The sequence below is a fragment of the Salvia splendens genome, chromosome 4 (assembly GCF_004379255.2).
Source record: "Salvia splendens isolate huo1 chromosome 4, SspV2, whole genome shotgun sequence".
Taxonomy (NCBI): Eukaryota; Viridiplantae; Streptophyta; class Magnoliopsida; order Lamiales; family Lamiaceae; genus Salvia; species Salvia splendens.
Window position 1 is genome coordinate 28281126 of NC_056035.1, and position 12813 is coordinate 28293938.

The 12813-nt window shown below is 38.0% G+C and overlaps 1 protein-coding gene across 1 annotated transcript; it reads left to right on the top strand.

The window, feature by feature from the left end:
* Window positions 1-8706: 8706 nt before the first annotated feature.
* Window positions 8707-11799, top strand: LOC121799307 (histone acetyltransferase TAP1-like). The gene is made up of 8 exons (XM_042198632.1): window positions 8707-8846; window positions 8923-8993; window positions 9691-9751; window positions 9855-10041; window positions 10437-10536; window positions 10710-10810; window positions 11201-11294; window positions 11405-11799. The coding sequence occupies exons 1-8, from the start codon at window positions 8794-8796 to the stop codon at window positions 11482-11484; spliced, it is 747 nt and encodes a 248-aa protein (XP_042054566.1). The 5' UTR covers window positions 8707-8793; the 3' UTR covers window positions 11485-11799.
* The last annotated feature ends 1014 nt before the right edge of the window (window positions 11800-12813 follow it).

The window sequence follows — 12813 nt, forward strand, 5'->3', positions numbered from 1 at the left end:
TGGTGCAGGGATTGAATTGATTAAAAACATGAGATGATAAGAAGTGTGCAGTAATTAGAGGAGTATTAGGCGGCGCCGACTGTTGAAATGAAAGGACACCCTGAAGAGAGAGGAACGAAGCGTGTCGGGGAAGCTTTGCCACCTGGCATTCTAAAAAGGCGCATCGGTATGCGAAAGGTCGCAGAGACTTCGATAGGAAGGAATCTCAACAGTCGGAGCTCAAGCATAAAAGGGATCTTTCGGATCTCACTTTCCATCAGCTACCTCTTTACTATCTTTATCTAATTTTGTCCAATACAAATCACCTGCAAACATAATAAGATGAGATGAAGGACAATCAACTCGAAGTTTCCAGTACCTCCTCAATTTCTTCAGGAGCCGGCATCAACAGTGATAATCAGAGATCATTGTTACCGCCCAACCCACCAACAACCAGAACCCCTTCATTACCTCCTAGGGTCATCGGCCCACTCCCAGTTATGAGCCCGACTGACATAAGGTGTGTGGGTTTCTTACTCAGAAGTTTCTCCGCCGGCGCTGACCCCATGGAAAGACAAATCGCCGTCAAGGTTCGCCAAACAATTTCTCGACCAAAGGACTTCTCTACGCCGTCACCAACGGAGGGTATGCTTACTCAGAACACCAAGTCACTACCCAATGGCAAAGACCTTATGCACCTTCACGAAGGGGTGCCTCTTCCTAGTAATCCCCTATGGCAACGGAAGGAAACAGAATGTAACCTTTCTTTGACTATAGAGGTTTACTCCATCCCGAAAAGGACGCGTCACCAGACTCCAAACCAACTCCTTCTTGAAGCTGAGGGTTCAAGGCAGCAGGTGGATGAGAGGAGACAAGTAGACCGAGGGACCATGCCAGCCGCAGAAGCAAGCAAGACTGTGGGAGGCAGCCAAATTAGAGCAGAGGAAGGAAGTGATCTTCCTCCTCCGAAGAAGGACCACCATACCAATCAAGGTGTGAAAGTCCACTAACGCCGCCAGCATAAGTCTTCCCCTTCCAAGGAGAAAAAGAATAAAAATTCCAAAGAGGAGGAGCTCAAATAAACGTAAGAACCATGGAGGCAATAAGGAAGGCCTGTGAAATGGAGGCTTTAAGGAAGGCGTGCAACATCCCCTGATCCAACCATCCAGAAGGCAACAGTATCACCCTCAACTATATTTCTTTGTGCAAATTGCATTTTGACTCCACTCTCACACTTAGTTCTAAGTCGAGACTAAGTGTGAGATGGAAAATTATTTTTAGTTTTGCTTAAGTGTTTTGTGTTTCTTAGCATGTTTTGATTATTGGCACCACCTCACACTTAGCCCAATGCTTGGTCTAAGTGTGAGAAGTTTCCCTTGTTTGTCTTTGTGCAAATTGCCTATACCTAACCCTTCTTTCCACTGCATCCAGTCCCTCGAGGACGAGCTCATATGAAGTGGGGATGGAGGACGGGTTAGTTACAGAAAATTCATACATGCTAAAATTTTTTAAAAATAACAAATTTTAGATAGCAATAAGATAGGAAATATGCATGAAATCGGATAAATGAAAGACTTGATTACTTCGTGGAAGAGTTAGAGAAAGGATTCAGTACGCTCACATGTAAAACTTGATTGCAAAAACTTGATCAATTTGAATGACGCAAGTATGATGGAATCGCTCAATTTCTAAACCAACTGTGAAGCCTCTCTATATGTGAGTTATAAGCCAAAAGTAGAACACTTTCTACTACTCTTTACAAAAGAAAAATTACGAGAGACTAACTTTTAATATTGAGATAAAAATTGCACAAGTAGTGAGGACTAAAGGCATTAGGATTTAACCAGTTGAGCCGTTTTTCTTCCTTCGTTCCACGAACCCGCCTCATTACTAAAGGCACCCCTTAGTTAGTCACTTTGAGCCCATACACTCTTACCTATTCTTTGAAACCTTAAAACCAAAAATTTTCGTATCACATGAGGGAAGAGGGTCAAGGAGATGAAATTTATCAAGGGGAACAAAAGGGGATAGCAATAGAATAAAAAAAAATTAAAAGGTAGTCGGGTCGATCAAGTTAGACAATCAGGTTGATCATATAAAAAAATTGAGAAAAGGTTTAAGAAAAGAAAGGGGCAGGAAATAGTTGCAACCTGACCCAGGAAAAAATAAAATAAAGCCGAAAGTTATAAGGCTAAGGGTCAACATTGACCGAGAAGGAGCATCAAGTGGAAGAAGAAATAAACACCCCAAATTTGATCCAGCAAGTTTAGTCAAATCTTTGGCTTTTTGATTCATGTGATTTTCTCTTTTAAACTTAGAACCCCTAGGACCCTACCCTAACAAGTTACTACCCATGTGCCCTGTTACAACCCAAAATAAAGACCTTAAAGAACTATCTTGTGCAGTCCGATTCAAAGTGTTAAATTTGTAGCAACACCGAGTTAACAGTCCTAACATCTCTGGTGAGAAATGAGTGACTCAGTGAATCCAACAGTGGTTTTTAAATTGAGCAATCTTGACAAGCTGACTCCTTGATCAAGCAGAAGCGAAAAAAGCAAAAACATAAGCTACTGGTTAATGGTATGACCTCGACCTCGGGTATGATTGTTGGAAAATTATTCGGTCCAATGCATACATGTGAATACGTGTTTTTAGTTCTTGTTCTTCTTTCTTTTGCTTGTGAAATAAGTAAACCATGCCTGAAATTTGCCTTATCTTTTTCTCTTTCTTTTACTTTCTCTTTATACTTGAGGACAAGTATGTTTTAAGTGTGAGCAGTTTGATAAGTCTCATTTCATGCATCGGTTTTGGGGGTAAAACATATACTACTTGATCGGTTTATCGCGCAAACAAGTGTTAAAATGTGCATAAATGCTACTTGTCCAAGGCAGCAAGGCCGAACTGATCAAGCACGCACAAAAGGCGAAAAAGGTCAAAATCGGGGGAGTTGATCAAGGGGCGAGGTCAAGCAGTTAAAGTTGGGACCGCTGGTTTCTAGAAGGAAAACGTGAGGAAATGAGCTGGATGTGGCGCACCATTCTGTTACCCAGGACGACGTTCTAGAAGGGGACACGTGCCAGCTTGTGAAGATGCGAGGACGAACCGATCATAAATTTGTTATCCAAAAGCGTCGTTATTCTAGAAGAAAGAGCACGTAGCAATCAATGAGTCGCTCATCCTCTGCATGAGTGAATATTCCCTGTCAAGATCGTTATCCAGCTGGAGGCCGAATCGAGCTTATAAATAGAGGCTGCGCTACCACAAGAAAGTATCCGAGACTTTACTTTCCGCCTAGTTTAGCTTAGTTTAGCTTAGTTCAGCTCTCTAGCTTAGTTCAGCTTAGTTCTGCTCTCTTAGCTTAGTTTAGTTCAGATCTCTAGTTTAGCTTAGATAGCGTAGTTAAAAGGGCGACCGAAGGGAGCGCTGCAGAATAACCATTTCTATCGGCGTAACTTAAGTTTCCCGCTGAGATTCTTCTCAGTTTACTGCTTTCTTTATTTTCGAAGTGTTAGCTTAGTTTATTTTCACGCTATAATCGTATCTTAGTTTAATCGAAGTTATTCTCTCTTTTAAATCGCGCATTTACTTTTCTGTTATTACCTGCAATTTACTTGACCTAGTGTTTAAATTTCCGTTGATCAAGCTAGCTAGTTTGAATTCTGCCTAGATAAAAACCGTAGTTAAAACTCCCAAGTTAAAGCGTGGCAGCAGCCAACCCCCCTGTTCACTACTCACACACTCGACACACCAACTTCTCTGTGGGATCGACCCCGAACTTGCCGCTTTACTGTTAAAGTAGTGCGAAATCGGGAGTTATATATATTATCTTTGGCTCGTTTCGGTTCGAGGATTGATTCGATTAAGTGGCAACGACAATTTGCTAACTGGTCCAACCGATTCAATTATCCTCCATATAACTTGATCCAATCTTAATCTGCGCGTTTCCGAGCCCGCCATATAAAAAATAATGTTATACTTCACTCTACGTTACATGATAAGGATCCATGTATTGGTAGATCCATTTCCCAAGGAAGACCCAAATTGGAGATGTTTGATCTAATTTTTTTATGTGGATTTTCAATTTTTCGAGTAAACAAAAGATAAAACTAGATCCAACAACAATTATTGAATGTAAGCTAAAAGAAGGAAGATCAAACAATGGATAATGTGGAAAGAGGGATAAATGTCATTGATAGAATAAGCAAAAGGCACTTACACCATGCTAACAAGGATCCATGGCTAAACCTTCAAGAAATCCACAAGCCTCAAAGTATACCTCTATTTGATCCATGTTTGAACTAGCAATTGATGGAAAATCCATACTTAAACTAGTAATTGATGGGAAAAGCAACCTAGAAAACTAGGAATTAGATACAAACCCTCAAGGGGGAAGAACAAAGCTCACAAGCTACAAATTCAATGTTCAACCAAGTAGAAAAATGAGAAAATGTGTTATTTATAGCATAGGCCCAAATTCCAAGAAAAGACCCACAAAATCTAGTATCTGCGTGCGTCACTCAGTCGGGTGGCCTAGCCATCCAAGAGCCACCCGCCCTGGTGGAATCCGCTGGCTCAATTGTGCCTTCGGGAGGCCACCCGTCCGGGTGGATGTTGTCCGCCGAAATGGGTGGCACTTTTCTGCAATGCCCGACTTCCGTAAAATGGTCATATCTCCCTCATCTGGACTTCGATCAAGACGTGCATGGTACCCACGCAAAACTATTTCGAAGAAAAAGACAATGGTGGTAGTTTTAGAGCTTTTGGACCTCATGAAGGGGTTGGCAGGGGAAGCGTGCTTTCAAACGGATCACATAATAATTCTGATCTATTTAGCAGATTATTTAGGAAAATTCTATTTGCGTAATTCTCACATGTATCATGCTCATAACTTGAATTTAAACATGCTTTAGCGCAATTAACACCTAAAATATGTTTAATACGGAGTAAGCCAATTTACGTTGTTGATTCACTGAAGAATCGAAGATAGCTCGCGCCTTCTCCACGTGAAGATCTTGAGTACTAAACCACGGATCTTCTGACTGGTTCCCGGACTGTAATCTGATATCAGTGTGGGCTGATCTCACCAGAGTACTAGGACTTAAATAAAGAAGACGGAATCTGCTCACGGAGGAGAGCAAAAATCGTCCCTCTGCTTGAAGGAGAGGGGGACAAAAATTTTATAAAATAAATCTTGTATTTTATGTCTCATTTATTCTCCTATTTATATTAAGTCACATATTGAGCTCAGTCAGGGATCTATGGAAGAATTTGGATATGGCCTCCCCCAATTAGCTTTTTACTAATTAAATTGAACCCACAATTTAATATAAGCTTATATTGGAATATTACGAGCAGCCACTACAGAAGTAATATTGCACTGTCCATCCAAATCCGAAATTACAAGTATTTCGGGTTTCCATTTGTTTGTCATTTATTTCCCGTGCTTAAGATAGAAACATCCATTAATTAATTAATGTCTGCTATGAACTTAATTAATTAATATATTATTAACTCCAAGAGTGGACTTAACAAGAAACACTTATTCATTATTCATAGAGGAATCAAACTCCAACTAGCTAGGTTCTGAATAATAAAACCTTGTTTCGAGCTCCTCTTGTGGATGTTATCAAACGAGACTCACCTCGTGCACGATTCAATTTTTATTTTTCTTTGTTCAGAACTGACCATGTTACCTTAAAGTGGACGACGCCCACAACCGGTCTACTAAAACAAAGACTTAGACTTTGTTACGTTGCTTATACATTTAAATATGCAATAAACATAACATTATGACAAAAATAATCTGTTGCATTCATTAGAAAATAAAATATAGAGTTTTACAGTATTCAATCACTCGAAAGGGGATTTCTAGTATACAAACCCTAACACCTCACTCTAACGTCTTTTCACATCATACACATTCTAATCATGCTGAGCACAAACACATAGACTTCATCTTTGTCACTTTAACGGGTAATAATTGACAATTACCATTAGATTCAATCTTTGTTTCTTCTCCTGACGATGATAAATTGTAATCGAAGTTTTCTTCGTCAGGTATTGAAATCTTGCTTTTGCTGCTCCCTCTTTGTTTGTTCCTGTCGTTGTGGATTGATCAAATCGGAAATCCAAACTGATCGGCGAATGACTTCACTGCAGATGCCTGTGAAATGATCCAGTGAGCAATTAAACTGATCAACTTGACTTATTTCCGACTAATCTGGTGTGTAGATGAAGGAACTCAAGGTGTTGTTTCAAAACCTTAACCCACAGTACTACTATTCAGTAAAGGGATGTAAAGATCGAATCCCACAAAGAGGACATGTTCTCCATTTGTTGTGGACAAGTTGGGAATGGTTGCTGCCACGCTTCACTAAAGTGGGTTAAGTTGAGGTTACTACGGTTGTGACAAACTGAAAGATTAACTAAGCTAAACTGATCAACTCATTCGAATCTGTGAACTTGTATGACTGTTTCCTAAAATAGTCAAACTGAATAAAAGTAAATTGGTGTCAGAAAACTGCAAAGTGTACGATAGAGCAAAACTTTACTAACAAACTCATCTTCCTCAAACAACCAAATCAAGGAACAAAGTAAATCAGATCTGCTGAGAATTTCATCATAACAAACTTAGCATGAAGGAACAAACTCGCAAGACTAACACATAACTACAAATCAAAGCAGAAAACGACGACTGTGAACACGTAGACAAACTGACATACTCATACTCATGCAGAATTCGAAACTAAACTTCAGATCTACGCCTACCAAAACAAATCAGACACGATCGCATCTTCAATCAACGTAAACATGCTCAGATCTACTCTACCATACTGCAAATAACCAGATCTAAACATCCTAACACATTTCATCCACTATTTCTTCGCAGTCAAGGAGGATTCATAGACAACAGATCAGATCCAATAAAATTGACAGTAGTGAAATACTTGAGCTAAGATATGGATCATTAATCAGAAATCAAACATAGATCAGAGAGTTCATGCATGGTAAACAAGCTTTCAACGTAAACCAAGATCATTAAACTAAAATTACTGAATCAACATCCATAGTCTGCAACATCAAATCGTAAACTGAAAGTGAACAAAACCAAAAACATAAATTGTTTCATCGCCCCTTCTCGAAGTCGGATTACAGAACCAAAAGATAGAAGTGATAAAACCAACACCAAACCACTACTAAACTAAACTAAACTAGGAACCAAGTGTGTATGTGACGGAATTTTAGAGTTTGGAGTGTTGGGAGCTCTCATTTCAGCCCTAGGAGAGAGCTACAGTATGTTGAGTGTCAAGATCTTGGAAGCAGCCTCCTACCTTCTTCTCTATTTTCATTTATAGGAAGACATGAGGTCTTGATCCCTAGGCAACTGTCCTTCGAAAAGTCTTTCCTACCCTTCACCTTTGGGGATCTTTCTTGTGTGACGCTCAATCTCCTAGTAGGGTGTTCCTGCTGCATGCCATGTGATCTGACTTAAGCCATTTGTGCAGTAAATTTGACTCCTTCTCCTTGATCCGTTCGTCCGCCCAGTTGATCAGTTCAAGCTTTGATTATGGCGGACTTTCACACACACCTGGCTTACATTTGCACGTTAGATCACAAAATTGGGTATAGTTTTACCATATAACACATGCATGTAACGAGCCTTATCAGGTATCAGAATTGAATCCATTGATGTCTCTTTTGCATGTTTGATGAATAGGAGAAGAATGGAATCGCGATGAATTGAAGAAGAATGGATATCACAATGAACTGCAATGGATTGGAGAAGAATTTTGAGAGAAAGTATCGCAATGAATTGAAGAAAAATGGATATCACAATGAACTACAATGGATTGGAGAATAATTGCGAGAGAAAGTATAGCAATGAATTGAAGAAGAATCAGGACTGATTTGAAAGGAAACACTGAATTTGAATGAATCTGATTCGGATGGAAATTGTGAGATTTGGAAACGAAATCAACCAAATCAAATCTGATCTGGAAAGGAACAACGCATGCAACCTCGAATGAATTTGATAAAGTGATTTCCAAAAATTCCCAAAGCCTATTTTACAATATTAAATATTTAAATAAGTATTACTATCTCCATCCCATAAAAATATAGATAATAGGTATGGCATCAGAATTAAGACAAATTGGTAAAGTAAGAGAGATGAGAAAAATAGTATAGTAAAGTAAGAGAGAATAGGAGAATGGTAGTCAAAGTAGTGTTAGTGGATAGTGAGAGACCTACATTATTAAATTGATATTACTTTCCAAAAATGGAATGCACATATTTTTGTGGGATGGACGTAAATGGGAAGTGCACATATTTTTGTGGGACGGAGAGAGTAATATTTATTGCAGTTGTTTATTTGGTTGAGATTTGTTCTCTACTTATACACTTAAAATTACTTATTCGTTGATCACTACTCATACTATGAGTGTATAAATAATACTCCCTCCGCTGGTAAAAATATACCACACTTACCATTTTTTAATGTCCCTTAAAATAGATCAATTCTATTTAAGAAATATTTTTCTTTCTAATGAGGTGAGTCTCATTCTCCATTAACAATACTTTAATCATTTTTTCTTTTTATTTCTTTTATTTTATCAATTCTGCATTAAAACTCGTGCTATTTAATATGTTGTTATTTTTTAGGGCGGAGGGAGTATATAAAAATATTAGGGCCATTTATGTAGTTCTTTTAAACAGAAAGGAGGGTGAAATAATATGACGAAGAAACACGCCGCCTCCGCCTAAAATCTAAGAATTGGACCACTTACCACATACATCTATCCCAAATTCAAAACAATGCCAGCCCAAGGAGTGGTAGTGTTCCCCAATTCTGCTTCCGACCTCAATCTGTGAGTTGCTCATTACTAATTTCATTTTATTCTCTTCTTTATTTGATTGCAAGATTGATTTTTTTTTATTTTGCAGCTACCCGCGAATTGTTTCCTTCGGTTGCCGCTGCCAATGTCATCCTCCCCTTAATTTCCCTCTTTCCACTGGTTACTTTGCCTATCTATTTTAATTACAATTTCACTTATTCTTCTCCTACTACCGTTTTGTAAATTTTCTTCAATTTTGTGTTTGCTTGTTTTCTTTCTTACTTGAATTGCGATTTTGACGGAACAATTATGGTTATTGTTTGTAAGTAGAGACTAAAAATGTGACATTTACACCTAGCCCAATGTTACTCCCTTCTGCCACCAATACAAGGCCGATTTGACCGGGCACGGGTTTTAAGATATGCAGTAGAAAGTGAGTGGAAAGGGTGAGTGGAAGGTTTGTCCTACTTTTGTATATTTGTTTTATAGTGAAATGTGAGTGAAATAAAGATAGTGGAATTTGGGGTTCATTATTGAAAGTAGTAAAAAAGCAAATGGGAGATTTATTGGTGGACAGGTGAAAATGGCAAAATAGGACGTTTATTGGTGGACTGAGAGAGTAGTTTCTTACTCATTTCATGACTCATGTCTAGCTATTACAACCGTTGTGTTGCTTTGCAGGAAGCCGAAAAGAAAAGATTTATAGACTTAAGAAATGTGAGTGAAATAAAGATAGTGGAATTTGGGGTTCATTATTGAAAGTAGTAAAAAAACAAATGGGACATTTATTGGTGGACAACATGGCAAAATAGGACGTTTGGAGTAGTTTCTTGCTCATTTCATGTCTAGCTATTATAACCGTTGTGTTGCTCTGCAGGAAGCCGAAAAGAAAAGATTTATAGACTTAAGGCGAGCTTCTGGGAGTCTATTAGATCAAGGTAAATGGAAACCTGTATAAATTTCTCATCTTTCCTCCTCATGATAAATAGTTGAAATATCGAACAAAAATTTGACAGTCTATATCATCGAACGATGTTTCAGGATTTTAAAAAACAATACTACTACCCAAGTTGTAGAGCCTCCCGTCACTAGTGAAGAAGAGGAAGAGCCCTTGCCCGAGGAATTTGTTCTCGTTGAGAACACCAGACCTGATGGAACAATTGAGCAGATAATATTTTCTTCCGGTGGGAATGTTGATCTGTATGATCTCCAGACTTTATGCGATAAGGTAACTACTATGTCGTCTATGATTGCTTATTTGTATAACCCGAAAGAGAACATTTTTGTTCCCACCCTGCTTATCATTAATATCCCTTGCATTAATCCTGTCTCTAATCTCGAGATCCAGTCTAAGCCAACGCGAGAACATTCACTCTCTGTGAGCCATGCCTCGTGGTTAAGTTTACTTGAATTAAGTTGCTTGTGATAGTGCATTTGCATATGCCTTCCATAGAAGATTTCATTTTAATGAATGCTTGGTTGGAATGTATTGCATCAATTATGCTAGCTATGTGTATTGGTTAACATTTTTTTTCTGGACATGTTAAGAATTTTAAGCATTACAAATACTATTGTCATATATTTTCAGGTATCATTAAATAATTTTCATGATGCATACAACAGGTTGGTTGGCCTCGGAGGCCTCTGTCAAAGCTAGCGGCAGCACTAAGAAATAGCTACATGGTTGTTACTCTTCATTCCGTTAGCAAGTCCACTGGAGAAGGTACTTAGTTATTGGACCTTTCATGTTTTCCTAATTAAGGAATACGTAACATTTGCCTCATCTAAGTTTGTGATGCTTTATTTTCCAAAAAAGTATTGTATGATGTGGTAATATTTGTTATTAAATAACTAAGTGACAGATATCTTAGTGTACTTTGGCAAGTTACTTGGCAGAGGGAAATGACCAAAAGAAGTTGATAGGAATGGCCCGGGCTACATCCGATCATGCTTTCAATGCGACAATTTGGGATGTCCTTGTTGATCCTTCTTATCAGGTACAAATGTACACAAATTGAAGTACTGTAGTCTACCCCCTCCGTCTCAAGATAGTTGAGTCGATTCTTTTTTGCACTCGTTTTGTAAAAATGATAGTAAACAGTTAAATGGAGAAAGTGTAATGTAAGAGAGAGAATATTGTAGAGAAGAATCTTCTCTATATTATTCTCTCTTTTACTTTTTTCTAACACCACTTCAACTATTTATTATATTATTTTTACAAAACGGGTGCGAGAAAGAAACGACCCAACTACCTTGGGACAGAGGGAGTATCTATTATCTAAATGAAATTTAGCCCTGGAAATGAATGAATGATTCCTTAGTTTTTTGTTATTATTCTTTTCCGAGTGAAGAATTTTCCTATAATATCTGTGGTGGTGGTGGTGTAGGGCCAAGGACTTGGAAAAGCCCTGATAGAGAAGCTTATAAGGGCCCTTTTGCAGCGTGACATCGGAAATATCTCACTCTTTGCAGATAGTAAAGGTATGGTCAAGAGTCATATAACCGACTCATTTGGTTTATTAGTAGTGTAACAACTTGATGCTCCGGAAAAAAAGTTGCGAGTTAAACTTGTTTGTGGCAATTGGTTGCAGTTGTGGAGTTCTATCGGAACCTAGGATTTGAAGCTGATCCAGAGGGCATCAAGGGTATGTTTTGGTACCCGAAGAACTAGCAGATCTCCAGGGTCAAAAGGGCGGCCTTGGTACAATGTGAATTTCCATATGCTCGTATGCAGCAGCTCTCGCATAGCCGGTATCTTTATGCAGTACATAATAATGATACTCCAAAGATTCTCCTGAATGAAATAGTCTTTCTAGAACAGGTTAATTCTGTATAATGGATGATTGTTTCAGAATGTTGCTATGCAAGAATATGATAATTCTTGGATATATGTTACTATAAAATAGCAGTTGAGTATATTTTAATGTTGTGACGATGTGCAACAGGTGAATGTAAATTTAAATGCAACAAAAACCATTGTCTTTAACTGCTCTTCCTGACTTTCTGCATTTCTTTAAATGGTTATACTATTATATAGAGACGATGTCAATCCATTTGTAATTTGAATGTTTCAAATTAGTCACAACAGATTCAGACACATAAGGTCAAAATTGTCAATTGCAAGTGCCCATTTTTATCTTCAAAAACAACTTTCACTCACTATTCACAAATTTACCCATTCAACCTCCCCAAAAAAAAAAAAAGAAATGAAGGGAGAAATTTTGTTTATTAATTACTCATTCGGTCTAATTATAGAAGTCCTATTTGGTTTAAGCACTGGTTTTAAGAAATGTAAAGAAAAATGAGTTGAATAAGTTAGTGGAATGTGGGTCCCACTTATATACTCCCTCCATCCCGGTTTAAGATGATACGTTTTCCTTTTTAGTTTGTCCCAACTAAGATGACACATTTTCTTTTTTGGAAATTTTCTCTGTCCAATTAATACAATCAACTACTTTTTCTCACTCCTATTAAAATATTCATCTTTCTTTCTCTCTCTATTTTAATACCCCTGGGTATTAAAATGTGAGTTGGCCAAGAAATGTGTCCGTCTCTCTATTCATCTTTCTCTCTCCAATTAAACACTTTAACCAATAACTCAAAAAATCCCGTGTCGGTCAAGAAATGTGTCATCTTAGCCGGGACGGAGGGAGTAGTAGTTTTATAATAAAATGTGAGTTGAATAGAATTGGTGGAATGTGGGGCCTACTTACTATTTATGGTAAAAGTGAAATATGAATGGATGGAAATGACAAAATATGATTGTTATTGTGAGACGGAAGGAGTATAATCTGTCGCTTTTGGCTACTCAGTCTCTAGCAACTGGAATATGAAAAAGCTAAACAATTCAAAAAACTAAATATTGGAAGATGAAATCTGCACGCAACATCAATATAACTGGAAATTAGGAAGTGGAGCTTGTAAATTGATAATGCAAAAAATATATATAGTAACAGCATTTAGAGTGGCAGGTATGGTGTTGACCATCTGCTTCCACTGA